This window comes from Elephas maximus, chromosome 23, assembly GCF_024166365.1.
Source record: "Elephas maximus indicus isolate mEleMax1 chromosome 23, mEleMax1 primary haplotype, whole genome shotgun sequence".
Classification (NCBI taxonomy): domain Eukaryota; kingdom Metazoa; phylum Chordata; class Mammalia; order Proboscidea; family Elephantidae; genus Elephas; species Elephas maximus.
The window spans coordinates 4,797,257-4,825,129 of NC_064841.1; the positions used below are offsets into that span (position 1 = coordinate 4,797,257).

The 27,873-nt window shown below is 43.8% G+C and overlaps 1 protein-coding gene across 8 annotated transcripts in view; it reads left to right on the forward strand.

The window, feature by feature from the left end:
• The window catches only part of PLCH1 (phospholipase C eta 1), a 277,526-nt gene that overhangs the window by 70,964 nt on the left and 178,689 nt on the right, over positions 1–27,873 (forward strand). For all 8 annotated transcript variants that reach the window (XM_049867197.1, XM_049867198.1, XM_049867196.1 and 5 more), the window contains exon 2: positions 1,292–1,410. In XM_049867197.1, the coding sequence (XP_049723154.1) occupies positions 1,332–1,410 (79 nt within the window). In that variant the 5' untranslated portion in view covers positions 1,292–1,331. The remainder of the gene's footprint in view (positions 1–1,291; positions 1,411–27,873) is intronic.

Here is a 27,873-nt window from a genome sequence, read left to right on the forward strand (position 1 = left end):
GGCTAGGTAAGAACCCTCTTGGCGAAGGTAAAGATGGGCACTAGGAAGCCGAGGAGAATTTCCAGCCGAAGCTACTGATCCTTCCCCAGTTGTAGTTCCGCTAATGAATGGACAAAGCTCTGATAATTTTTATTTTCACCAAGTGGCTGCCTCCATCCTGGAGAAGTACTGTTACAGACTTCCAGATTGCTTTAATAGGGAAGATGACAAATGTTTTCCCACCTGTGGGTTTTACTTCACACTGGCCTTGCTCGTTTTTGTCTGGCTTTATTCTGTGAACAGAAAAGAGGTTGGAATTCTGAAAAGCTGCTTGAGCCAAATCCTGTGAACAAAGGGGCCTTGTTCAGGGTTATGCGTATAGGCTTTTTGAGGAGTCCATTCATCAGCTCGGATCTCTGCTTTTCAAGTTCTCGATCTAGTTAGCATTGTGTTTCTGGGTTTCTGCTGAGAGGCAAGCCTTAGGAAGGAGCAGTCACCGCTTCTTGTCAACCCTGCTTGAGATCTGCGGTCGGCTCTAGTTACACCAGTAAGTTCAGTCTGGGCAGATACAGGCCCTAAATGGACATCGACACTGAGTCATGAAGAGGGAGCCAAGTTTTGTTGCTGCGCTTGGCTCAACCATGGCCATGTGGAAGCTGCTATAATTTCTAGGGTTTCCACACGTGACACAGTCCTCAGTGGTGGTACTGACACTAGGTTTAGGAACCTGGAATGACAGCTTCTCTTATGTTAGGTGCCTCCTACCCTGCAGTGGAAGTTTCCTGAAATACCCGGGTGGTTTGGGTGCTGGCTGAATACGGACGAGGCCTGGAACTCAAAAACAGGTCCTAAAACCTGTTGCCTGATTGTAGATTTATTCCCCCAGGAGATAGCGGTAACTTTGAGCCCTGAAAGGTGCTGTTTGGAAAGTTACTGTTTTGGAATGTTAAGTAAGAGTCTACCCCCTGGGAGGCCTGTGGGACATTTCTTAGGACCTGGGAGCCCCGGTGGTGCAGTGGTTAAGAGCTTGGCTGTTAACTGAAAGGTCGGCATTTGGAATCCACCAGTCGCTCCTTGGAAACCCTACAGGGCAGTTCTCTGTCCTATACGGTCGCTATGAGTCGGAAGCAACTCAGCGGCATCGACTTGGTGGCAACAGGCTTTAATGGGGGGATTCTTGGGCCTTGTGTGGGGAAGATTTGCGCACTGAGTGTTGCCACGTAATGCTGTGTGACTAATGGCGTTACGCTACCCGTGTGAGGGAGTTGCTGCCATTTTCTTCATTCTTGTCGCATTTTGTTTTTCTCGACAGGGCAGTTGGGCTTTGATGCTGAGCCAGAGACCCTCCAACAATGAGTTCCTGGAACTTGGGGAGCAAGAACCTTGTGCAGTACCGCAGGCACTTCCTGGTGGACAACAGTGTGTTCCATGGTGAGCTGCCAGCTGGCTTTGTGTATCGGGGTCTTCCGTTTGTTTCTGACAGCACTTCTATTCAAGAGCACTCTAGGTGCAAATATGGTGTAATTGTTGGATTGGACCAAAAGCCCGAGTTAACTTGTTTGTGGATAATTACCCAAGAAGCCGGGCTGGACTGGTCCCCACCGTTGCTGGCAGTAATGTCCCCTCTCAGCAGCCACAATAGTGTCACCATTTTCTACCTTATGGGTTGGCTTATGTCAGTGTCTTCCCTCTTGTACTATACTGCAAATTCAGTAATATCCCTTTCTGAGGTTCGTAGTTTTGGGGGGCTGAATATACTGTGGACTGCCAAAAGAATGAACAAATCTGTCTTGGAAGAAGCACAGCCAGAGTGCTCCTTAGAAGCGAGGATGGTGAGATACTGTGGACATGTTATCGGGGGGATCAGTCCCTGGAGAAGGCATGCTTGGTAAAGCAGATGGTCAGCGAAAAAGAGGATGACCCTCAGCGAGGTGGGTTGACACAGTGGCTGCAACAATGGGCTCGAGCATATCAACAATTATGAGGGTGGCACGGGACCGGGCAGTGTTTCGTTCTGTTGCACATAGGGTTGCTATGAGTCAGAAGTGACTTGACAGCACCTAACAACAACAACAACAGGCGCTGGGTAGGAGCCCTGGTGGTGCAGTGGTTAAGCACTTGGCTGCTAACTGAAAGGTCAGTGGTTCGAACCCACCAGTGCTCCGCAGGAGAAAGATTTGGCAGTCTGCTTCCTGTGACGACAACAGCCTTGGAAACCCTATGGGCGATTCTACTTGTCCTGCAGAGTTGTTATGAGTCGGAATAGGCTCGATGGCAATGGGTTAGGCCATGGGTGGTGCAAATGGTCAAGTACTAGCCAAAAGGTTGGTGGTTCAAACCCACCCAGAGGCACCTCGGAAAACGGGCCTGGTGATCTGCTTCTGAAAAATCACAGCCTTGAAGACCCTATGGAGCAGTTCTTGTCTGCACACTTGGGGTTGCCATGAGTCAGAATCAGCTCGATGGCAACTAACAACAACAACAGGCTCATAATAAGTGCTCGGTTAATATTTGTGGGTCACCAGTCAGTGGTCATTACTGGCCCGGGGTGTGCCTTCTGAACTCAGATAGAAGGGGCACTTTTGATCACCAGTTTTAGGCACTTATTGAAAAGAAGCCAGCTAAGCTGTATTTTCATGCCTGGGGGCCTTGAGGCCCATCTGTACGTCAGACCACATGTGAAGACAGAGCAGGGCAACTCACAGGGTTCAGCCTTCTCCGTCAGGGTGGTTACTGCAGCTGTAAATCAGAGAGCAATCCCCATTGGTCATTTTCTCGGCAAACGCAGATGAATTGCCTTCAGCCTGCTGGCCTCTGTTTAGTGTGTACATCAGGGATAAGCTTTGTCGTTCCCGCCGTTAGGATCAGGAGACCCTGGAGTGAAATTTATTTAAGAGTCAAAGATTTATGTGTTGCCAGGATTTTTGGAATAGTCCGAATCAGAAGCCTATGGAACTGTGGAAGGAAAGGAGAGATTTCAGGGGAGCTGTTTAACAGAATCCCATAATCTGTACACCCATTTTCTAACTCGGGTTTTTCTTCCCCGGTTTGGTGACAGGCTTTGTCATTATTGTTGCTGTAGGTTAAGTGTAAGATAACAAACTTACCCTCGCTTTATGAAAGCATTTAGATCTGCATTGTTCCTTCACATTCATTATACCACCTCATTATAGGACCTTCTGGAGTCCCTGCGTGGTGGGCACGGATAAGCTTTGCGCTACTAACTCAGAGGTGGAAAGGCCTGGCGATCTGCTTCCGAAAGGTCACAGCCATGAAAACCCTATGGAGGGTAGTTCTACCCTGACACACATGGGTTCACCATGAGTCGGGATTGTCTCGACGGCAACTGATACATGACCTTACGAAGTACAATGTGGCTTCACTTTATGGGTGAAAGGAGGGAAGAGCTGAAATGAGGGGCCCAAGTTGCTGCAGCTAATTCTTAGCAAGGTCAGAACTAAAATTCTTCCTCCATGTTCCCAGATGGGCTCTCTTGGTGTTGCAGGGGAGAAGTGCCCTTAGCGAAGGAGATGTGGGAACCCTGACTTAACACGTGGCACTGAGGTTCCATTGCTCTGTCTTGCTCACACACAGGGTTTGCTCTTTGGTATTTATTTTATTGTGTTTTCGGTGAAAGTTTATAGTGTAAATTAGTTTCTCATTCAAAAATGTATACACAAATTGTTTTGTGACATCGATTGCAATCCCCACAACGTGTCAGCACTCTCCCCTTTTCCCTTTCCACCATGGGCTCTCTGTGTCCGTTCGTCCAGTTTTTCTGTCTCTTCCTGCTTTCTCGTCTTTGCTTGTGGACAGGTGTTGCCCATTTGGACTTGTACACTTGGTTGAACTAAGAAGCACGTTCCTCTTGTGTATTATTGTTGGTTTTATAGGCTTGTCTAATGTTTGGCTGCAAGGTGGACTTCAGGAGTGGCCTCAGTTCTGAGTCAGCAGGGTGTCTGGGGCCCTTAGTCTTGGGGTTCCTTCAGTCTCTGTCAGACCAGTATGTCTGGTCTTTTTTTGTGAATTAGAATTTTGTTCTACATTTATTTTCTGCTTTATCCGGGACCCTCTATTGTGATCCCTGTCAGAGCAGTCGGTGGTGGTAGCTGGGCACCATCTAGTTCTTCTGGGCTCAGGCTGGTGGAGGCTGTGGTTCATGTGATCCAGTAGTTATTTGGACAAATATTTTCCATGTATCTTTGCTTTTCTTCGTTCTTCTTTGCTCCAGATGGAATGGGACCAATAGATGTACCTTAGATAGCCACTCTCAAGCTTGGAAAACCCCACTGTATGGCATTTTTTTGTTGTTGTAACTTTATTTGTATTTCAAAATAATAAATATGATAATCAAAGAAACACAGGAGTTAGAACTAGCTTTATTTTTCAAATTTTATTTTGTGCCCATTTTGGAAAAGTTAAGATTTTGGAATTTTATTTTAGAATGCCTTTATCCACAGATCTTGAAGGCTATAAAAATTTAAAAACAATTTCCTATTTATTTTTATAGTTGTATGGTCAATTAGTATAAGACTATATCGCAGGTCCCCCACGTGTCTGTCAGTTTGTCGTGTTAAGGGCTTGATGACTGCTGCCATGGTGAACCCTTTCAACACCTTTGCAGTAGTTATTATTCATTTCATTTTATGGGTGGAAAACTGAGGTTTGGGGAGGTTGTGAAGCAGTGATCTGAAATTGAAACTCACGTCTGTCTCACTCCATTCAGCAGTTGCCACTGAGTCCGTTGCAACTCATGACGACGCCATGTGTGTCAGAGTAGAACTGTGCTCCCTAGGGTTTTCAAGGGCTGATTTTCTAGAAGCAGGTCACCAGGCCTTTCTTCCTACGTGCCTGGGGGGAGACTCAAACTTTCAACCTTTCAATTATTGCTGTGCGTATTAACCATTTGCACCACCTGGGGACTCTGCTTGACTCCATTACCCCACTATTTCTTTTCTTCCAGGCTGCCATCTCTAATGAATAGAGAAATTAACATTTTGAGATATTTAAATTCTTTCCAACGGTATTAGCTCCATAGTAAGCAGTAACCGGAGGCATATATGACCTTGAGGGAATTCTGTAATCCTTGGTGTCTCAGTCCTCTCTGGTTTTGATGATTTTACAGATTCTTTCTAGCTCTAATCTCTGAGATTCCATCGAAGTACTTCCAAGAATGACAATTATCACTGTTTTGTGGGCTTTTGTTAAATGTAAGGTACACAAGGGGGCAGTGTAATACCTCAGATAGGAAGTGGTGACTTTCTGCATGTAAGAATTATTCTTTCGAAAGGATTTAGCAATGTTAAATCCTCCCAAGTTTAAAGGGATTAAAGTCTATTAGAATAATGATGCTGTTCACTTACAATAAAGCAAGAGCTTTCAGTATTTCTGATAGTGTAAAATATCGTCTTGGTTTCTTACGCCCAAGGATAGACTGCAATTCAAGAAAAAATGATCCCTTCTGTTCTTCTTTTTTTTAGCATTTGCACAAAAGTAATCTCTGTTTAGGTAGGGACTTAATTTCAGGGAGACTCGTGCTTAAGAGCTTGGCTGCTAACCCAAAGGTCTGCAGTTCGAATGAGCCAGCCACTCCTTGGAAACCCTATGGAGCAGTTCTACTCCGTCCTATAGGGTAGTTGTAGGGTCGCTATGAGTCAGAATTCAACTCGATGGCAACAGATTTTGGTTTTTTTGAGGGCCAACAGAAATGAGCTGGTTGAGTTAGTTCTATGCTTAGTGATAAGAGGAACCTTGTTAGAACTTTGTTAGGACATTATGAAAAGCTGATCTTGTAAGTGGTGCCTGTCCTTTCCCACTTGCGTGTCTTTTGCCCAGTTTAGGGAATATTTCTAATGCACCTGCGAAGAAGCCAATGGCTTGTTTGAGTTATTCCCTACTCGGCTGTCATTGTCCTGAGGGGTTTGGACAAAGAATGTTTTGTACAGTGTGAACCTAATGGCTTTACTTTCATAAATTATTCCAATGTGAAAATAATTCTTTTTCTCACACCTGGACTTAGACACGGAGGAAGAGGAGTAACTTAATATGGTATTGGAACTTACTGGAAAACAATATTTTTTTCAATATCACGATTGCAAGTAGTAGCGCATGATAAAAAAACATTAAGTCACCCCAGCTATATTCTATTAAGGAGCTACAATGTTTGGAAGAGCTTATGTGCGTAAGAAATTGTACGTATTAATTGCATAAACTTTGATTGTTGTTTTAAGAATCAGCTGTGTCCCAGGTAGAAAAAGAATGCTGCAATTCACAGCAACCAGGAGAAACAGCTGCGGGTATAGGTGTCTGGAAATAGCCACCTGTATACCCTTGAGTCTTGCCCTCATTGGGAGTTTGTTTCCAGTAAGTTATTATGGTATCATCCCAACTTACTGTATTGAAATTTATTGCCGTTGCTGTCATGTTGTTATATGAACGTTTCTGAGTGGCCGTCACAGATCTGGGCTAGGGAAGGTTTTGAATTGAAGGATGAGTGCCTGGTACTATCTAGGGATAAAATCAAGAGTAGTTCCTGATTAAATATTCTTGTAGCATGTCTTCAAAAAGTACTTGTATGTACTTTCATTTTGCCTCAGAACTATCTTTTAATTTATTTAATTAATGAAACAACCTACTTGTTATTTTATTATTTTTATTGTGATAAATTATACATGATGTAAAATTTGCCTTTAGTATAAATTGACAACAATGGCCTCAGCATAGCAACAGTTGTGAGGATGGTGAGACTTCACCTCATGTACCTTGGAAATGTTATCAGGAAGGACCAGTCCCTGAAGAATGACATCATGCTTGGTAAATTAGAGGGTCATAGAAAAAGACGAAGACCCTCCATGGGATGGACTGACGCAGTGGCTGTGACAATGGGCCTCAAGCATAAGAACGATCGTGTGAGTTAGGGTTCCAATTAATTTAGTTTATTAGCAAGTTACGCATTTAGCAGACTGTCTGCTTTAGGAACTTAGGGGCATTAGACCCCAAACGAAACCCATTGCCTTTGAATCCATTCTGATTCATAGCGACCCTATAAGACAGAGTAGAACTGCTTCGTAGAGTTTCCAAGGAGCGGCTGGTGGATTCCAGCTGCCAACTTTTGGTTAGCAGCTGAGCTCTTAACCACTGCACCACCAGGCTTTGCTGGACTTTGCATTAGAGTATCATTTCTTCGCTTTGTCAGAGCCTAGCCATTCCAGCCAGCGACCCTTCCTAGGTCCAGAAAATACCAGTGTGTATAGAGTCCCTATGAATGCAAGGATAGTCTAGATTTTGTCAACATCATCAAGATCCAAGGTATTATATTTAGACCCTGGAAGAGAAGCATTGTGTGGAAAAATTTTCAAAGACAAGCTGGAAGGAAGAGTAAAAAAAAAAAAAAAGGACAGGACTTAAGGGAGAAAATACACTTGAGTCATTTGAGCTCTTCAAGTTATAATAGAACTAACCCTTAATTCTGGAAGCAGCTTCTTTAAACCTCACTCATAAGCAGTCTTCTCCCCGTAACTGCGGCCACTGAGGCTGACGGCCCTGAGAGCAGGTATCCTCTCAGGTATACGCTCTGGTCCATCTTGCAAAGACAGTATCAAGGATTGAATTTGTCCCCCACAAAGATGCATTGAAGTTGTGCTTTAGATGAAGGTTTACAGAACCGATGAGTTTCTCATTAAACAATTAATACGCATATTATTTTGTGACATTAGTTGCCAGCCCTGTGACATGTCAGCACAATCCTCTTCTTGACCTTGGGTTCCCATTGCCATTCGTCCAGCTTTCCCGTCCCTTCCTTTCTTCTTGTCCTTGCCCCTGGGCTGGTGTGCCCATTTAGTCTCATGTATGTGGTTGAGCTATGTCTATCATTGTTTGTTTTATGGGCCTGTCTAATCTTTGTCTGAAAGGTGAACCTCAGGAGGGATTTCAGTACTGGCTTAGTCATCTAGTGCTGCTATAATAGAAATACCACAAGTAGATGGCTCTAACAAAGAGAAATGTATTCTCTCACAGTCTAGGAGGCTGGAAGTCGGAATTAAGGGTGCCAGCTCTAGGGGAGGGCTTTCTGTCTCTGTTGGCTCTGGAAGAAGGTCCTTGTCATCAGTCTTCCCTGGTAGAGGAGCTTCTCAGCACAGGGACCCCAGGTTCAAATGACATGCTATCCTCCTGGCTCTTGTTTCTTGGTGGTATGAGGTCGCCAAGTCTCTCTGCTCGATTCTTCTCTTTTTTTGTATCTCAAAAGAGGTTCATTTAAGACACAGTCTAATCTTGTAGATTGAACCCTACCTCATTAACATAACTGCCCTAATCCTACCTCATTAACATCATAGAGGTAGGATTTGCAGCACATAGGAAAATCATGTCAGGTGACAAAATGGTGGACAGTCACACAGTACTGGGAATCATGGACTAGCCAAGTTGACACACATTTTTGGGGAGACACAATTCAATTCATAACAAGTAATGACTAAAAAAAAAAAAAAAAATTTTTTTTTTTTTTAATGACTTAAAAGGGGGTCCAGGGGCCATACTCTCAGGGTTTCTCCAGTCTCAGTCTGGTCTTTTTTCATATGTTTAAATTTTGTTCTACCTTTTTCTCCAGCTCTGTGCAGGACCCTCTATTGTGATCCCTGTCAGAGCAGTTAGTGGTGGTAGCTGGGGAACCATCTAGTTGTGCTGGACTCAGTCTCATGGAGGCTGTGGTAGTTGTGGTCCGTTAGTCCTTTGGACTAATCTTTCTCTTGTGCCTTTGGTTTTCTTCCTTCTCCCTTGCTCCAGATGGGGTGGGACCAGGTGAGTATCTGAGAGGGCCGCTCATAAGCTCTTAAGACCCCAGCTAGCACCAGTTTCTCTGCCAGTGGTGAGGTAATCAGGTCCTCCTCTGGTTCCACCTGCTGTGGGCGTCTGGTTTTACCCTGTCCCTCTTTGTCGTTAAGGACTCTTTAGAAAAAACCTGCTATCTTCCTTCAGCTCTATCCATGATCCATCCCAATTCTCTCTGTCTAGGACATGGCTTCCCGTGCCTCTGAGGACACCTGGTTAACTCTCCATTCCCTGCCCTTTCTCTGACCTCCATGTTTCTTCATATGGATCTGTGAGGACTGCTGAGGGCTGTGGAGGATGGAATGGGATACAAAGTTGCCCCTTCTTCTTCCCAGACCACCCGACTGCAGTCCCTTCTCACACTGCTGTGGGGCCTACTCCCATACACATCTCGCCTTAAGAAATCTCTAAGAGTCATTCTTTTGTAGCTCTTCCCTTTGCTTGTCTCCAAGGGTGAAGGGTGCTGCCTCCCATTTCACTTCTCAGAGCATCATCTCTGCCACCTGGGCACCTTGGCTGTACAGGCAGTGGGTAGTGTCATTTTGAATGGATGGAATCCCACTGCCTTAGCCCCTGATGATTCTCCTTGGACGTCCCTAGAGCCGCTCCAGGCTGGACCTTGTCCACTAACATTTTAGATCAGGGTGATTTCCTTTCCCCAAACGTGCCAGTGTTCCTTGCTGTGCTTGCTTCTTGCACACTTGTATATCCAAATTGATCAGAACCAAGCAATGACCTGGATTTATAAAATTCTGTGTTGAAGTGTCGGAGGTCTCTTTCTCCATCAGGAATCTAAATCAGTGGGGATTTCACCGGGTATGTGAACCCACTGTGATCTCTTTGTCATGCTTTCTATGTTGAGGTCACACACATGCTACAGTGATTGAGGGGATGATGAAAAGGTCTGTGCAGTGGGCCTGTTAAAATGGCAAATAGATACTCCAGAAGTCCCGACGCGGGGAGTAAAAGTGCTGGTTCTTTGGGGCTTCAGCGTCAGTTGCCTGAGATAAGCCTGTTGCCGTTAAGTGAGATCCTCGGCTGGCTGGTCTTCCCCTTAGATTCTCAGGTTCTTTCTCTTCAACCTGTGGCCACTGGGAGGTCAGCCAAGCTGAAGGGCCCTGGGTTGTTTTATTCCTTTCCTTTGGGAATACCAATTTTCTAATTACTAAATTAGAAAGAAGAAATATGTGTCTAATAAACAGCCCACTTTTCCCTCAGATTCGCAGACTTCTCATGTTTAAAGTGCTTAATTATGAGAATTATTTCCCCTTAGACCTGGGTTACAAATTTCAGCCTTTGTTCTTTAAACCACATTTCCATAATTATAATTAATTTTCCTCGCTCTCTCGTTTTCTCAATTGTCTTTTCCCATTCGGCTTAGCATGCGCTCAGCAGCTGATGGAGGGGTGAAACGTTTTTCCATGAGTAGATTCAGTTCTTCCAGGGCAACATAATTATTTAGTTTAGTTATACAAAAGATTCTTTTTTTCTTGGACCATAGTAATAATTATTAGTGATTACGTTTGTAATCACAAAAACCTCCTGTCTCTCACCTACCAAAAAATTAAAAAACCCAGTGCCCTCGAGTCGATTCCGACTCATAGCGACCCTCTCAAAGCCAAGATTAAAAGCTGCAGTTAGTCCCTTCATTTTGTGTGAATGTGAGTCAATCCCGATATATGAGACCTGTGACAGATTTTGTATTTTCTGTGGGCTTATTCCTTTTAGAAAACATGTTTGGGGTTGTTACTAGTGCGATCTGCTGATTTCCAAGGGACAGTAGGATATTTAGAGCGCAGAGCGTGGCGTGAGGTGGTCCCATCTCTTCCCACAGTTTTCAGAAAAACCAGTTGCCGCATGGTAGGTTCTGACTCCTGACGACCCTGAGTGCATCAGAGTAGAACTGGGCTCCACAGGGTTTTTGAGGTCTGAGTTTTCGGAAGTAGACTGCCAGGCCTTTCTTCCAAGGCACCTCTGGGTGGAATTGGACCTTTAGCCTTTTGGTTAGCAGCCGAGTGCGTTAACTATTTCCACCACCCAGGGACCTCCCCACAGCTTCAACACTCATTTCGACTCTCATTTTGTGATGACAACTAACAAAAGTAGAGCCCTGGCTAGACCTCTCTCCCCTCTGTGCTCCACAGATGTTCACCCGTCCACCTCAGGACTCCACTCAAGCTTTCCAGGTGCCCAGATTCAAAATGTCTGCCACAGACCCTCGTGTCTGTCTGCCTCCCCGGCTTTATTACGTTCTTCTCACTCTGTGCCCCAGCCACACTGGCCCATCTTTTATTCCCCAGAGCACTGAGGACCTTCAGCCATGTGTTCCTCCCCTACAAAGCTCAGCCCTTCTTAGCTAGCTTCCAACTCATCCTTCAGATCCTAGAGTAAAGGACCCCTCCTCAGAGACACCTTTTCTGATCTTCCAGACCAGGTCAGGTTCCCTGCCTTATGCTTTCCTGTCACCACTATCGGAATGCAACTATTAATTGTATGATAAACCAAAAAACCAAACCCAGTGCCGTTGAGTCGATTCTGACTCATAGCGACCCTATAGGACAGAGTAGAACTGCCCCATAGAGTTTCCAAGGAGCGCCTGGCGGATTCGAACTGCTGACCCTTTGGTTAGCAGCCATAGCACCTAACCACTACACCACCAGGGTTTCCAATTGTGTGATAGCGGGTTTAATTTCTGGTTTCCGCCTCCTCTTGCTTCTAAGTTCCATGAACGCAGAGACAGTTCTGACTTCTGTCTCCAACACTTAGTAAAGCACATTGCGTGAAGTAGGTGCTTAATAAAACATCGCTGGATGAATGTATTCATTTTATTTAATAGGGGAGATAAGAACCATCTACCCTCCGTGGAGTACAGATTTTCTTCTTTGTGCTGCAGAATGCGTCAGACCATTCTCTTTTTTTCAACTCAGGCTTTTGCCTTGGAGAAGAAAAGAATACCCATAACCCATTCTTTCCTGAGAATGGGCGGGAAAAGAAGGCCACTTCTGCTGAGGATCTGGGTGTGGTTTAGAAAAGATGACTACAGATAAATAAAGCCTCCAAGTGCACACCGACTGACCCATTTCTTGGGAAAGGGTTTCTTAGACTTTTTGAATTTATTTAGTAATAATTTCCAGACTTTTCATATTGGCTATATATGTTTATTTTATACAGGTCTGAAGAGGGAGGTTTTGTTCTTTAAAATAATAATAATAATAAAAATCCAAAACCTGTTGCTGTTGCTGTCGAGTTGATTCCAACTCCCAGCGACCCTACAGGACAGAGTAGAACTGCCCCACAGGGTTTCCAAGGCTATATCTTTACGGAGGAAGCCCTGGTGATGTAGTGCTACTGCTGCTAACCAAAAGGTTAGCAGTTCAAATCCACAAGGTGCTCTTTGGAGACTTTATGGGGCAGTTCTACTCTGTCCTATAGGGTCGCTAGGACTCAGAATTGACTGGACCACAATTTTTTTTTTTTTTTTTTTTTTTGATCTTTACAGAAGCAGACCACCACATCTTTCTCCTGTGGAGTGGCTGATGGGTTCCAACTGCCTTTCTGTTAGCGGCCTGCGTGCTTAACCACTGCACCACCAGGGCTCCTTTGTAAAATAATACTATCCGTAAAAGCTGTTTAATTGCAGTATTTTGCATACTATTAAAATTCTCTGCTGCTCCTGTTGGAAATCTCCAGTTACAGAAGTGAGTCTTGTCTATGGAGCAGCTCTTACCCCAGGGAGCCTAGAATAATAAAAAAAAAAAAAAATAGACCCGCACAAAACAAAGCTCCAGCTTTGTCAGTGAGATTGGAGGAGAGGGAGGCTGGCCTACATGAGGAGAATAACCAAACAGCAGAGCGTGTCTCTAACAAGTAAAGAAGGTATACTGTTACTTCAGCTTTGCAAACAAGAAAAACGGTAGGCTTCTAGACCTTTCATCTGAGAATCTCAAGTAAATATGAGAGAAACGTTCTGACTTATATGTAGCAAAGTCTTCGAGAAATAAACACATACTTGGGTAGGATAAGTGTAGAATCTGTGACAATTTTTTCTGTCAGATTTTGTTTTGATCCTGTAAGCCTCTTGGTGAGAATATGTAACTGAAATACGGCAATGTTCTTTGAATTTCTTTTATTTAAATGTCAAGGGTTGAGATTTATGCCCAGTTGAAAGGAAGACCAGTGAACACATTTATTACTTAGTGTCCTGCTTTTACTTCTTGCCAACCTAAAATTGAACATCAATGCTTGTCCACAAACAAGCGTTCTTTGAAAGTGCGCTCACGTCAGAATGTCATGGTCTTGTGTTTTTAAGCTTATCATCTCCAGATGTGGAGACTTGTAACTAATTAATAGTTAAGTCAATGGTTCTCAGGCTTGGCTGCGTATTGGAATCACCTGAAGATATTAAAAAAAAAAAAAAATCCAAAAAGCTAAAAAAGAAAACCCCTGATACTTGGGCTCCAGCCCAGAGGTTCTATTTAATTGATCTGGGGTGTGGCCAGGGCATGGGGGCAGGACAGGTGAATTTTCCAGGTGATTCCAATGGATAGTCAGCTAGATTCCGATGGGCTGAAAATTCCAGGCTTTAGGTGACAAATATGTATTTTCTCAGCAGAACCAGGGGTGGGTTAACCAGTAAACACGGTACGCACAGGCTTGCATTGAGCAAGTTACGGGCCTAATTGTATTTACTTGCAACTCTGTGGTGAGTAATTTCACATGGGTTTCACCACATCTTTGCTGAGGTGGGGACAGGTGAAACTGTGCACTGCAGATTGGTGGGAAGGCATCCTGGGGCTCTTGCATACCTTGCATAGGGCCCTGATTACAGAACTGTAGAATTCATGAATTTGATGACGGCTATTTTCTGTGACGATAGCCTATTTTATACTGAACCTTGAAGCGATGGGTAGGGGAGGATCAAATTAGCAAGAATGACATGGATACAAACAGAGTGCCTGAATGTACAGGAAGGAGGATTTCGTGGATGCTGTTTTTCCTTAAAAGTGTGTATACATATATTACTTTATTGTTTCTGGTGGTAGTACATTCTCACTATAGGAGAATTGGAAAGTATAGAAGAGAATAAAGAAGCGGGGGAAAAAAGAACCCATAATTCCACTATGTGGGTGCTGGTTTAAAGTTTGTACTTTTTAAAACTGATTTAAAAGCCGATGACCAAGCAGTGATTTTCGGCTCTGACTGTACATTAGAATTGGTTGGGGTGCTTTTTAAAAAAATGCTGATGGCCAGCCTCTACCCCAGGCCAATTACATCATCTCCGGGGGTGTGGTTTCTCCATTCGTTCATTGTTTATATCCCTACCTCTCTATCTCCAGGTGATTCTGATGCACCGGGAAGGAGCAGAATCGTTGGTTTAAAGTTGTTGATTGATTAAAGTATTGATCTGACCAGTCAACTATATCAGATATTAACATCGTCATTTAAATATGTTATGGAATTCATTAGTTTGGGCAAAAGTGATACATGAATATCCTGATTGTAGGAACTCTTTGCAGAAGGGTGGAGACAAGTGATAATGCTTGCCTTTATGTGGTTGTTTTTCTTTCATAACAGATTTATTTCATATTTCTTTTAATATCATGCTTTCTTAATGCCCTGAAAATGTGATTTTTCCAATTTTGCTTTAGATGAAGGTGTACAGAGCAAATTAGTTTCTCATTAAACAATTAATACACATATTGTTTTGTGACATTGGTTGCCAACTCCGCGATGTGTCAACACTTTCTCCCTCTTGATTTTGGGCTTCCCATTTCCATTCATCCAGCTTTCCTGTCCCCTCCTGGCTTCTCATGCTTGCCCTGGGCTGGTGTGCCCATTTAGTCTTGTATACCTGGTTGAGCTATGTCTATTATTGTTTGTTTTATGGGCTTACCTAATCTTTGGCTGAAGGGTGAACCTCAGAAGTGACTTCAGTACTGAAATAAAAGGGTGTCTGGGGGTAAATTGTGATTTTTTTTTTTAATGCTTAACTTTATAATGAATGTATGTGTTACATAGAATGAGATACATCTTTAAGCTTTAACTAACCTCACAACGTTACCCATGATCTCTTGATGGTGAATGAAATTCTTTGGGGAGTTTTTCAACAGGCAGAAAGAGCATATGAATAGTTTTGTTTTGATCAATCAGGATGAGGACTACACAGTTCACTGCAGGGTAAATTAAAGAACTAATACAGAAATAAATAAACATGAGATGCAGGACTTGGGAGAACTGTGCCATCATTTGTTGTGCCTAAGGTGTAACCTTGAGTATCACTAGGATTGTGCCTGTCTGTCTGTCTACCCATGGAAAGCCACAGGGTGTCCAGAACTGTGGAGATCCGCAGCCACTGTATCTTGTCAGCTTTTGACAAACTTTTACCAGTTCTTGTAGACATCAGCTCCACACCCACCACTTTACACCTGAGAAAACTGACTCTTGGGGTCCCTATGTTATCATTGAAGTCTCAGGATTGTGAGGGAGAAAGCTTGTCTTCTAAGACCACTCCTGTTTTGCACGATATGTCTTTCTTTCATATGGGGTCTTATGGGAGGGTGCAGAGGGTTTTGGGGCTGATGTTAAAATAACTAAGTTCAGACCTTGACCGGAGAGACTGGCAGACTCTATACCGGAATACTCTTGGGGCAGGATTAGGAAAAGCTAGGGCTGATGCTGAACCCTGGTTGTTGCTGGAACTGGTGGTGCTGGTTGGTTTACCAACATTGTCCCTTTCAAGGCTTTCAGCATGACTGTTTTACAGATAAAACCCAGGGAAGTAAATAGTTTGCCAGAAATCACACAGTTGGATACTGTAGTTGAAATCCAAGTTTTTCAGACTCTAAAATCCAGAATCCCCTCCTGTGACGCATGACGTGTTATGCCTTGTTTCCTTTAATGCAACTAAGGGAGTGGGTCTAAGAAAGTGCTTAAAAAAACCAAACCCGTTGCTGTCAAGTCGAATCCAATTCATAACAACCCTATAGGACAGAGTAGAACTGCCTCATAGGGTGTCCAAGGAACAGCTGATGGATTCGAACTGTCAACCTTTTGGTTAGCAGCTGACCTCTTAACTGCTGCACTACCAGGGCTCCAAGTGCTTAAAAGGAGCTTCAGAACCCTGTAGAGGCCACAAGAGGGTTCCACTGAGACACTGTGGTGAGCTGCGCTCCAGGCCGAGTGATGGGCCCGGGGAACTGGGAGTGGGGACTGAGAGCCTCTGTCAAAGGAGAGGTCTAAGACCTTGCCAGTCAAAGGGTCCAGCAGCATTGGCATCTCCTGGGAGCTTGTTAGAAAAGTAAACTCTCAGCCTCACCTGGGACCTCCTGGATTGGAATCTGTATTTGAATAAGATCCCCACGTGATTTGTGTTCATACTGAAGTGTGAGCAGCTCTGCTCAGAGAGACTCAGTGCCTGGGTATGAGTCTTCTGGAGGGAGGGATTAGCCTCTGTTCTTTAAGGAAGAGGTGGGAGGGGGATGGAGTAGAGAGAGTTGAGAGGGGGATGGAGGTAGAGGCAGGTGGGAGGGGAATGGAGGTAGAGACAGGTGGGAAGGAGATGGAAGTAGAGAAGAACTCTTTTCCACCAGGAGGGCTGAAGCGTTTGGAGGTCTGGAACCTGTGTGTGAACCATACAGCTTAGGACGAAGACCCCAAACAATAACTCAATGTTCAGATTTCCCAGTAAGAGATGCAAGGACCATAATTGTCCAGGTAATTTGCTTTGTGGAATAGGCTTAAAATTTGAACCTACTATATCTAAAGCATAGGAAGGTATAGTTAAGGACAAAAGCAGTACCCTACTCTGCAATAACGGGTGGCAAGCCAGGACACAAAGGCAGTAATGCGTGGCGTGCCAGAACTACAAAGGACCTGAGAGACCATCAGATGGAAGGATGCTGAACAGATCTCACGGCTGGGCCTCGGGACATTTGTGAAATCCCTGAAAACATCATACTAAGCACTGTACGTATATGCGTATACATTTGTGTATCTGCTTCCATGCCATGAACGAAGTCCTTAGCTTTCATCATATTTCAGAGTGTCTGTAACCCCTTCCTCCTTTTGAGCATGATAAACCTCTGATTTTATAGATGAGAAGGAAAGTGACTGGCGCATATTCATATCAACCAGCTAGTGGCAGGGTTAGAAAGCCAGGTTTTCAATTTCTAAAGCAGCATCCCTGCCATTCCAACTCAACTGGCCTTTAGGATCTAAGTCCTATGAAATGCTGAATGGATTTTCTATGGGATAAATCTTGCAAAAATCTCTGCATTTTCTGACTATTGAAGATGGTGAAATCTTCATGGCATTGAAATATTGTGACATAGGATGTGTTTTACATGAAAGTGTTTCACAGCCTGCTTCTGTACTGGCCGTGTATGGAAGCGTTCGCTCATTGCAGATCTCCTAGAGGGCTGAAGGTCCTGAGCATCACCCTTAGTTCTGGTTTCTCCATTGCTCAGGGCAACAGGGCTCCCTGAGACTGGGCTCTCCCACCTGGTGACATCCAACTGAGTTCTTTTTGTGTCTTTATAGCTAATGAATAATTATTAACTCTCTGTGGGGAGGCAGGTGCTGAACTTGGCAGAGAGAGTAACATATTCAAGTAGCATTTAAATCCAGTAATGACTTCACTGTCTGGTAGCTTACTATCTGGTAAAGTTGACCCCATGTTGACTCCGTGATCCAAAGGACATTTAGAATTGTTTTCATCTCTAGGGTTGAAGGCTTTCATACTGCTGGTCTGTAAACCATAGACAAATGGCCATTTAATTGGGGAAGTTAACTCTTTAAAGTGGTCTCTATGCAGCTACCAGAACATAACATAGTGTCCAGATCTTTGTGAATTATGTCATTCAGTGGCAGAAGGCAGTAGTTTTTCCAAGAACAAGCGCTTAGTTTCAGTCTCAACTTGCCGCCCGTGTTTGAGACCACCTTTCATAGATGTGTGCTCCTGCTTGTGTTCCTTGGAACCCTTGTGGGTAAGAGTATTCTCATATACCTCTTATCTTGATCTCCAATTATACTTTTGATCCCCTATCGCTTATCATGTCTTCTAAATTACTTAAATCAGAGCAGATGTTTAGTATCTGGGAACTGGAAGTATACATTTTTTCTTTGCTAGATAACAAGGTCTGCATAAATCATAGTACTAAATTATTTCTAAATTAGATTAATTTTATATCAAGTGATGAAGTGTTGTTGGCTTCTTATCTTATCATCTTTAATATTCATGAAGGAACAATTCTATCCTCTTTCCTCCAAGGTCTTTAACAAAATTAGCCTTTGTAACCATTTTTGTGCTGGTTGACTATGAATGATTAGGACTAATAAAGCAGAAAATTGAAATACCTTTGATGTTTTAATTTTAATGCTAATCATTAACCTACACTTCAAAGTAATTTCTCTGATTGATACATTTATTATAAGCTTTAAAAGGTATTTCTGTCTTTCATAATGTCTTCTAACTACAGAGCTTTGTTCGATTTTTTAAAATTCTTTCTATTTGTGTAACTTATCAAGGAACAGGGATTTTGGCAGCTAAAATAATTTGACTATTGGCAGAAGGCTTAATTTTATATGCTCGTTAGCATTTCACTGCCCTTTGTGTACATTTTTTTTTTTTTAAAGGTAAAAAACGTAGGGCATGTTAAATCCACTTTGACCTTTTAGAGAGTTTGTATTTGCTAGGTGTAATTTATTTATTCGGGAAATAATTCATCCTCACAGAAAAGTTACAAGAGTAAGAATAGAATAAAGAATCACCTTTTGTCCTTTACTCATTTTGCTTTATCATTCATTACTTGTACACCTATGTCGTTATGACTTCTGAACCATTTCAGAGTATAGCTGCGGCCGATTGCCTCAGGGCCCTTTACTCCTAAATATCTCTATGTGTTTCCTAAGAATAGGGATGTTCCCTTATATAAGCTTAACATCGATAACCCAGAAACCAAACCCACTGCTGCTGAGTCAATTTCGACCCATAACAACCCTATAGGACAGAGTAGAACTGCCCCATAGGGCTTCCAAGGAATGCCTGGTGGATTTGAACTGCTGACCTTTTGGTTAGCTGCTGTAGCTCTTAACCACTATGCCACCGGGGTTTATTAACATTGATAAGGCCCTTTAATTTTTTTTTTTTTAAGGCCCTTTATTTAAAAAAAAAAAAAAAAATTTCCCCCAATTGATCTCTATAGGGAACCAAACCTGGGAGAAGGAAGGTAACAAACATGGAACACATGTTGAGACTTCAAATACCCTAGCAAGTTCTCGGGGTGGAACCGGCTTCAGGCCGGCTAGAGGGGGCTTCGTGCGTGACCTGTGCTGTCACAGGGCCCCGTGTTTTCATTTTGCACTGGGCCCTGCAGTGTAGCTCGCTGGTTCTGCTTAGAGTACTTCTGTGCTGGGCTAGGAACTTTCACCTGTTACCATAGGTCAGGAAATCAAAGGACAGTTTGCATTGGCCAAATCTGCTGCAAAAGACCTCTTTAAAGTATTAAAAAGCAAAGCTGTCACTTTATGGACTAAGGTGTGCCTGACCCAAGCCATGGTATTTTCAATCGCCTCATATGCATGCGAAAGCTGGACAACGAATAAGAAAGACCAAAGGAGAATTAATGCCTTGGAATGATGGCACTGTGGAAGAATATCGAATATAACATGGACTGCCAGAAGAGTGAAAAAATCTCTCTTGGAAGAAGTACAAGCCATAATGCTCCTTGGAAGCGAGGACAGTGGGAGTTTGTCTCACATAATGTGGATGTGTTATCAGAAGGAACCAGATCCTGGAGAAGGGCACCATGCTTGGTACAGTAGAGGGTCATTGAAAAAAGAGGAAGACCCTCAACGAGATGGATTGACACAGTGGCTACAACAATGGGTTCAAACACAGCAATGATTGTGAGGATGGTGCAGGACCGGACGGTGTTTCCTTCTGTTGAACATGTAGTCGCTATGAGATGGAACTGACTAGATAGCGGCTGACAACAACAACAACAACGACAATGGTCCTATTGTAGATGAGGATAGTGAGGCTCAGAGGAATTTAAAATAATTTGACTCAGGTGGTTGAGCTACCTGCTGGAGCTAAGATTTGAACTCAGGTCTTTTCGATCCCACATCTACTATCACATCATATCCCCCAGCTCTTGCCACATTATGTTTAATTATTTCTGGATTTGGAATTGCCTGTCCTTTCCCCTTTTTTCCTGAAGAACGTTGCCTTTTCTTGGTAGTACAGGTTCTCTTTCATCCTCACTCCCTGGGTTAAAGTGTTGACTAGAAGGCCATTTGGGAAACTTTAATAAGTATCTAATTTCCATGTCAAAGGAATTTCCTGTGAATAGTTTTCATCTTAATCTTCTCCCTGATTTCTAAGAAAGGGCTACCTGTGGCCATGCCCTCACTTACCCTTGCTGTGTATCACATGTCCAGCAACTGGTTCTCGTGTTCAGAGTCCCTCTGTAATCCTTCAAGGTCCATTGTTAGTTGCTGTTGAGTCCATTCTGAGTCACAGAGACCCCACGAGTACAGAGTAGAACTCCTTGATAGGGCTTTCAAGGCTGTGACCTTTTGGAAGCATATCTCTGTGGTCTGTCTTCTAAGGTGCCTAACTGCCAACCTTTCTGCTAGGAGCTGAGTGCTTAACTGTTTGTGCCACCCAGGCAGCCCCTTGGAGGTTTGTTGTTGTTGATTCTAACTCACAGTGACCCTGTAGGACAGAGTAGATCTGCTCCAGAGGGTTTCCTAGGCTGTAAACTGTACAGGAGCACATCTCCCGGTCTTTCTCCTGCGGAACTGCTGGGTAGGTTAGAAACACCAGTCTTTCAGTTAGCAGCCGATCTCTTAACTGTTGTGCCACCAGGGCCACTACTTTGAGGTCAAGGTCCTGCTTTATTCCCCATATCTTCTGGGGAACTGGAGAACTTTCTGGAGTCTGAGTCTGGAATGCTGCTCCCGGAGCTTCCTGGTGCTCACTGCCCTCCTGATCCATTCCAGAGATCCAGCAGTAGATGATTCCAGGTCCTGGGATCCATCAGTGGACCAGGCAGTCACCACTCCTGCTCTGAAACCTGCTGCCGCCGCTGAGTCAATTCCAACTCATAGCCACCCTATAGGACAGGGTAGAACCGCCCCACAGTGTTTCCAGGGAGTGGCTAGTGGATTTGAACTGCCGGCCATTTGGTTAGCAGCAGAGCTCTTAACCACTGAGCCCTCAGGGCTTCCCTGCTCTCAAGCAGCTCACATTATGATTCTCCCTGTGCTGTGTCCCATCTGCCTCTTGTAGAATGTCTTCTAGGCAGAAGAAAAAAATAAATCAGGATTGTTGCTGGAGGAAAATAAGGAGAAAGGCTGAAGAAGTGAAGTTATTTGACTTGGAGAAGAGATATTGGGAAAGTATCAGCATGTGTAAAAATGCCCCGCTGAAGTGTTGGAGAACAGCCACTCTGTTTCATCAAGGAAGAGACAAAAGCAGTTGATTTTTCATTTCAGCAGAGTAATTTAGGCCAGGAATTTTAGCTGTGGTGATGGAACGGTAAGCTGGGACATACGAAGGCTGTTCACAGAGGAGGAGTGGAATCCCTTTCCCTCTTTTTCTTTCTAGAAAGGTGGGTGGTGTCCCTCTGCCTAGGTCATTAAGGTCCATCTTTTCCTGAAGGTCATGTTATTAAAATGTCCTCCCCAGATGTTACAGGATGAGATTTTCAGAGGGGCACACCTCGCCTATTGTCCTTCAGGGGTTTATGGCCTTCCAGCTCTCTTGGGGACCAGGCTTCTGTTTTGGGAGAGTCTCTGGTCAGCATCGTAGAGGGAAACAGCCCTGAAGGGATGACCCTGATGCTCTGAAGGACCCTTGGAGCTTGGTCCCTCCTTAGCTATCCCTCAGCTTTGGTTGGCCTGTACGATGCTATGTAGAGATGTGCTGCTTCCTCCTAGGCTTGAGCTTTTGTGGATAAACCCATTGCCATCGAATCGATTCCAACTCATAGTGACCCTATAGGACAGAGTAGAACTGCCCCATAGGGCTTCAAAGGAGCAGCTGGTAGATTCAAACTGCTGACCTTTTGGTTAGCAGCTGAGCTCTTAACCACTGTACCACCAGGGCACCCTTTTGTGGCTATTGACTTTGTGTTCAGGGAGTCTGAGTTGCCCTCCACTTCCTTTATACCCAGAAGAGCTTTGTTAAGGGAAAGGTTTCTTCAAGAGTCCCTGGATGGTGTGAATGGTTGATGCATATGGTTGATGCACACGGCTGCCAACCAGAAGGTTGGAAGTTCAAGTCCCTCCATAGATACCTCAGGAAAACGACCTGATGATCTACTTCTGAAAAATCAGCTGTCAAAAACCATATGGAGCACAGTTCTACTCCACAACACGTGGGGTCATCAGGAGTCAAAGTTGACTTGTTTCTTAATCTAGGATCTCTCTTCTTTTTCCCTCCCCGTTCCCTCTTTAGGAAACCCTGGTGGTTCAGTGGTTAAGAGGTCTGGCTGTTAACCAAAATGTTGACAGCTCGAATCCACCAGGTAGGTGCTCCTTGGAAACCCTATGGTGCAGTTCTACTCTGTCTTATGGGGTCACTATGAGTTAGAATTGATTTGATGGCAATGTTTTTTTTTTTTTTTTTAAATTTTCCTTTATGTTTAACTTGATGTTGGTATTCCTCATGGGACTAGTCTGTACATGTAGTGTCCTAAGGTTCTGTATTACCAGGTAAAGGGTTTTGGATTATAATAACCACATGTACCGCACCCCCCACCTTGAATGCAGCTATTGCAATCCCTGTTTTTTCAACCACGCCTGCACAGATAACATCATTGCCTTTTATTAGATCCAGAGAAGGTAGATGAAAGCATGGTAAGATGCCCTCTATTAACATACAAATATGCACAAGCATGGTTATGATACACGCAAACAGTCCTCTTTGGTTGGAGGGTAGAAGCACTTGGGATTTGTTCTGGACTTTCACACTCCACTCATCCAGTTCCTTCTCCCAAGGGGAAGGTAAATGGCCTTCCCTGTTCGTGGGCACACGCACATCCCGAGTCCTTCGGGGGAATTTGAATAGTGTGACTACTTTAGCTTTGAGAGTTTAATTAAAGCTTCAGCCCTCAGGCTAGATATTTGTTTTAATATATGTCACTGTCAACAACCATTAGAGATCCTCCTGTGCCTACCCATCTCCTGTTAACACCCCAGTTAGTGTTGTAATTAACACTGATCAGAACCGTGGTAGATATCCAAATCGTTGATGCTGACTGATAAGGTCAGTGGGCCTTTTTCCATATCTGGATCTGAATTCATGAAACCCAAATGGCAATCAGATGTTCGCGTTTTCTGCATCTCTACCAAAGGCGATTCAAGTGCTCCGAATGTTTGCTGACTTTCTAAGCTCCTGGCTTTCCACAGGGCCTGTGAGTGAAATGCTGCCTGTGAGGTCTTGGTGGTTTTCATGGCTAGCTCAAGCTGAAACCAAGCTCCGAGCCTACCAAGGATTTTATTGTGAATTATATTGAAATCTTCATCAAACCCGCAGTGATCTGCCTGTATATTTTTATGTTAACCTTTAAAATTAAAAGAGGCTGAAAAACAGTCAAGTCTTTCAGAAAAGAAAATGAGAACATTTTCTTGTGCAGGCATGAATCTTGAGGGGGGTCAATAAATGGTTAAGGAAGCATTGTTTTGAAGAGGCGGTCAGGCTAAAGCGTGGCTCATCTCGGTCCTGTGGAACCTAACGAAGGTAAACAGGAGCGATTCTCGGTTTGCTTTGGCATTCTGATGCTTAAAAATGTGTAGCAATTCATGTCCACTGATGCGTGTCAGGTTATTAGTGTGGGGGAATTCCAAACTGGTTTAGCTTACAGTATGTGTGTGATCTATATGACAGTGTGGTCATCTTTAGAATATATGGTTATCTCTCTCCAGTGATGAATAAACAATCGTGGGAAGCCTGCTGTCTAAATAAAACCCTTCTTCAGCCATTCCCAGCATTTGAACCTACCCCTTCACAGGTCTTCTTCTGTTCTCAGCTCAGATTTGTTTTTTCTTTATTTTAGGTGAAGGTTTACAGAGCAAACTAGTTTTTCGTTAATTAATACACATATTGTTTTGTGACATTGGTTGCCACCCCCATGACATGTCAACACTATCCCTTCTCAACCTTGGGTTCCCTCTTACGAGCTTTTCTGTTCCTTCCTGTCTTCTAGTCCTTGCCCCTGGGCTGGTGTGCCCCTTTAGTCTCGTTTTGTTTTATGGGCCTGTCCAATCTTTGGCTGAAGAGTGAATCTCAGGAGTGACTTCATTACTGAGCTAAAAGGATGTCTGGGGGCCATATTCTCAGGGTTTCTCCAGTCTCTACCAGACCAGTAAGTCTGGTCTTCTACGTTTTTCTCCAGTTCTGTCTGGGACCCTCTCTTATGATCCCTGTCAGAGCAGTCGGTGGTGGTAGCCAGGCACCATCTAGTTGTGCTGGACTCGGTCTGGTGGAGGCTTTGTTCTTTGGACTAATCTTGCCCTTCAGCTCAATTTTTTGTTGTAGTACACTGGATTTACAATTTAGGTTTTTGATTACCCTCTGTTGACCTGTGGTCTAGCGATTAATTCTTGTCGGCATTAATATGTTAAGCATGTTTGCATGGCATGGGGTAATAGCACTGTGTTCGTATGCCAAAGCCTGGTTTCAGGCTGCTTCTCCCACTTACTGGTTTTATCATCTCGGGCAAGAGTTGGGGGAAGCCGAGCTTCAGCTTCACCTGTGAGACCAGGATAATAATAGTGCATCTGCCTTCTTCATATAACTGTTGTCAAGTTCATTTGAGGTATGTGTTCCTGAAAGAGCTTTGTAAGTGGTAGAACAGAATGCAACACATAGGTGTGGTGAGATTATAACTGCTCTTGACCACTTAGGTACATTGCATATGCCTTTGTCTGTGGAGATCTTAACTTTTCCCTTGAAGAGGGACTCATAGTAGTGTTTCATTTTGTTCCTCAGTGCATAATAGAAAAGCTCTAGCAGTTTTCTAGGCCAGTTCTGATGGGGGTTTCTGAGCTTCATGTAATAGCGATTCCCTTGAATGCATTGGCATTGTGTAGGCTGTCGGCGTGTACTGTGCTGGTCTTGTCTGAGTGGATACATGATCTGTACCCTCTTTAATCCCTTTAACCCTGAGTGTGCAATGACTGAAGCTTTCATCTTGTGAGTCATTGCCTGTAGTTGAGTCCTTTGTAAATATAAACCAATTGCAGATTTCCAGGGCTACCCCATAGACTATTACTAGTAGACATTCAGAGATTACAAGTCTTTCTCTTTGTGATGTGCACAGGCCAAGGAGTGGAGTGGTTGGTGCTGGCCCCACCTCAGAGCCAGATGTTGCTCAGGACAGCTAGTTGAGCACAAATGGCTCTGAGCAATGAGGAGATTGTGATGAAGGACTGGTGCCCGTTGTCCCCAGAATGACTTGGAATAGCTTGTGGCTGGGTGTATGGGCTTGGACAGGATGGTGCCTCAGTGGTAGGTACCCTTTGGTGTTATGGAAGCAAATGTGTTTGCTCACCTTGGGGGACACCTTCCTTTGGCATCCACTTGGGATTTCCCCTGCATCTAGCTCCTTGGGTTTGCACGTATGTGGGGGATTCTCGTCAGGGTGTCATGTGTTTGTGTAGCTATGCTGGCGATTTTGCTTTATGACTTATATTGAGGATTTTGGGGTTCTTGTGTAGTTGAGTGTAAAGTGAATTTTTCTAAAAGGAATTAAGCTCTAGTAGCTCCGTTTTTTGTTCTATGATGTTTTCAGATGAGAAAACAGATTGAAGGTTGCAAGTGACGCACCAAGATCTCCATATTGTCTTTATCCAGGGAAGGGCACTCCTTCTGAGGCCAAACTGTGGGGATTCAAATCCCAGCTCTGTCACTCACAGGCTGTGCCATCTCAGAGAAGTTATTTAACTTCTCTGTGCCTCAGTTTCCACATCTGAAACTGGAGAAATTAACTGTACTGAATTCACTCATAGGGCCATTGTGGGGATTATACAAGGCATGTATGATGCTGGGAGCAGGGCCTGGAAAGTACTAGATGGTTAATAAGTGTGAGTAATTTTCAAAGAATGTTCTCCATTGTAGAGTTATCTTCTCCTGAGCTGAGTTACTAAACTGGCTATGCTTTTTAAAAATGATTTCTTTTAGTATGAAAGAAATAAATACTTGTTTTTAAAATTAAATATAGCTGCTCTAGAACAGTGTGTGGAAGCTCCTCAGAAAGTTAATCACAGAATTACCCTAAAAAAAAAAAAAAACAAAAAACAAACCCACTGCCATTGAGTTGATCCCGACTCATAGCCACCCTATAGGACAGAAAAGGAGCAGCTAGTGGATTCAAACTGCCGACCTTTTGGTTAACAGCTGTAGCTCTTAACCACTGCACCACCAGGGTTTCCAGAATTACCCTATGACCCAGCAATTCCACTCGTAGGTATATACCAAAAAGACTTGAAAGCAGAGACTCAAATACTTGCACGCCGACGTTCATTGCAGCACTATTCACAGTAGCCAACAGATGGAAGCAAACAGATGAATGGGTGAACAAGATGTGCATACACACAATGGAATATTCCGCCATAAAGAGAGATGAAGTTCTGATACGTGCTGGGACATAGATAAAAAAAAAAAACAAACCTTGAAAATATGCTGAGGGAAATAAGAGGACACAAAGGGACAAATAGTGTATGATCTCACTTATCTGAAATATCTAGAATAGGCAAGTGCCTAGAGAGACAAATTTTTTAGCGGTTACCAGAGGTTGAAGGGAGGGGAGAATGGGGATTTATGCTTAAGGGGTACTGAGTTTTTGTTTGGGGTGATGAAAAAGTTTTGGAAGTCAATAGTGATGATGATTGTACAGCATGGTAAACCATGTTGCTGAATTGTACAAATAAAAATAATTTAACTATGCAACGATACGAATAATGATGAATCCCTGAAACATCTTACAGTGTGGGTGAACCTGGGGGCATTATGCTGAGTGAAATAAGTCACAGAAGGACAAATATTATATGAGATCACTGTTATAAAAACCCAAGAAAAAGTTTACACACAGGAAAAAACAATCTTTGATGGTTACAAGGGAGGGGTGGGGAAGTCACTAAATAGTAGACAAGTTAACTTGGGTGAAGGGAAAGAGTACACAGTGTAGGGGAAGGCAGCACTACTTCACCAAGGCAAAGCCATAGAAGCTTCCCAGACACTTCCAAACACCTTGAGGGACTGAGCTACCGGGACTGAGAGCTGGGGACCATGATTTTGGGGGATATCTAGGTCAATTGGCATAACATAGTCCATAAAGAAAATGTTCTACATCCTACTTTGGTGAGTAGCAAATGTCTCGAGGTTTTGGAGCCCTGATGGCACAGTGATTAAGAGTTCTGCTGCTAATGAAAAGGTCGGCAGTTTGAATCTACCAGCGGCTCCTTGGAAACCCTATGGGGCAGTTCTACCCTGCTCTACTGGGTCGCTATGAGTTGGAATCGACTGCATGGCGACAGATTTTTTTTTTTTTGTCTGGGATCTTAGGAGCTTTTGAGTGGCCATCTAAGATAAATTGATTGATCCCGTCGTGTTCAGAGGAAAGGAGAATGAAGAAAACCAAAGACACAAGGAAAATATTAGTCTTAAGGACTGATGGACCACATAAACCACAGCCTCCTTCAGCCTGAGCCCAGAAAAACTAGGTGGTGCCCAGCTACCACCACCCACCACTCTGACAGAGATCACAATACAGGGTCCCTGACAGAGCAGGAGAAGAATGTAGAACAAAATTCAGATTGACCAAAAAAGACCAGACTTACTGGCCGGATACAGACTGGAGGAACCCGAGACTATGGCCCCAGACACCCTGCTAACTGAGAACTGAAGCCACTCCTGAAGTCTGCCTTCCAGCCAAAGATTTACCTTGTTGCCATTGAGTCCATTCTGACTCATAGTGACCCTATAGGACAGAGCAGAACTGCCCCATAGGGTTTCCTTTTGGTTGGCAGCTGAGCGCTTAACCACTGCATCACCAGGGCTCC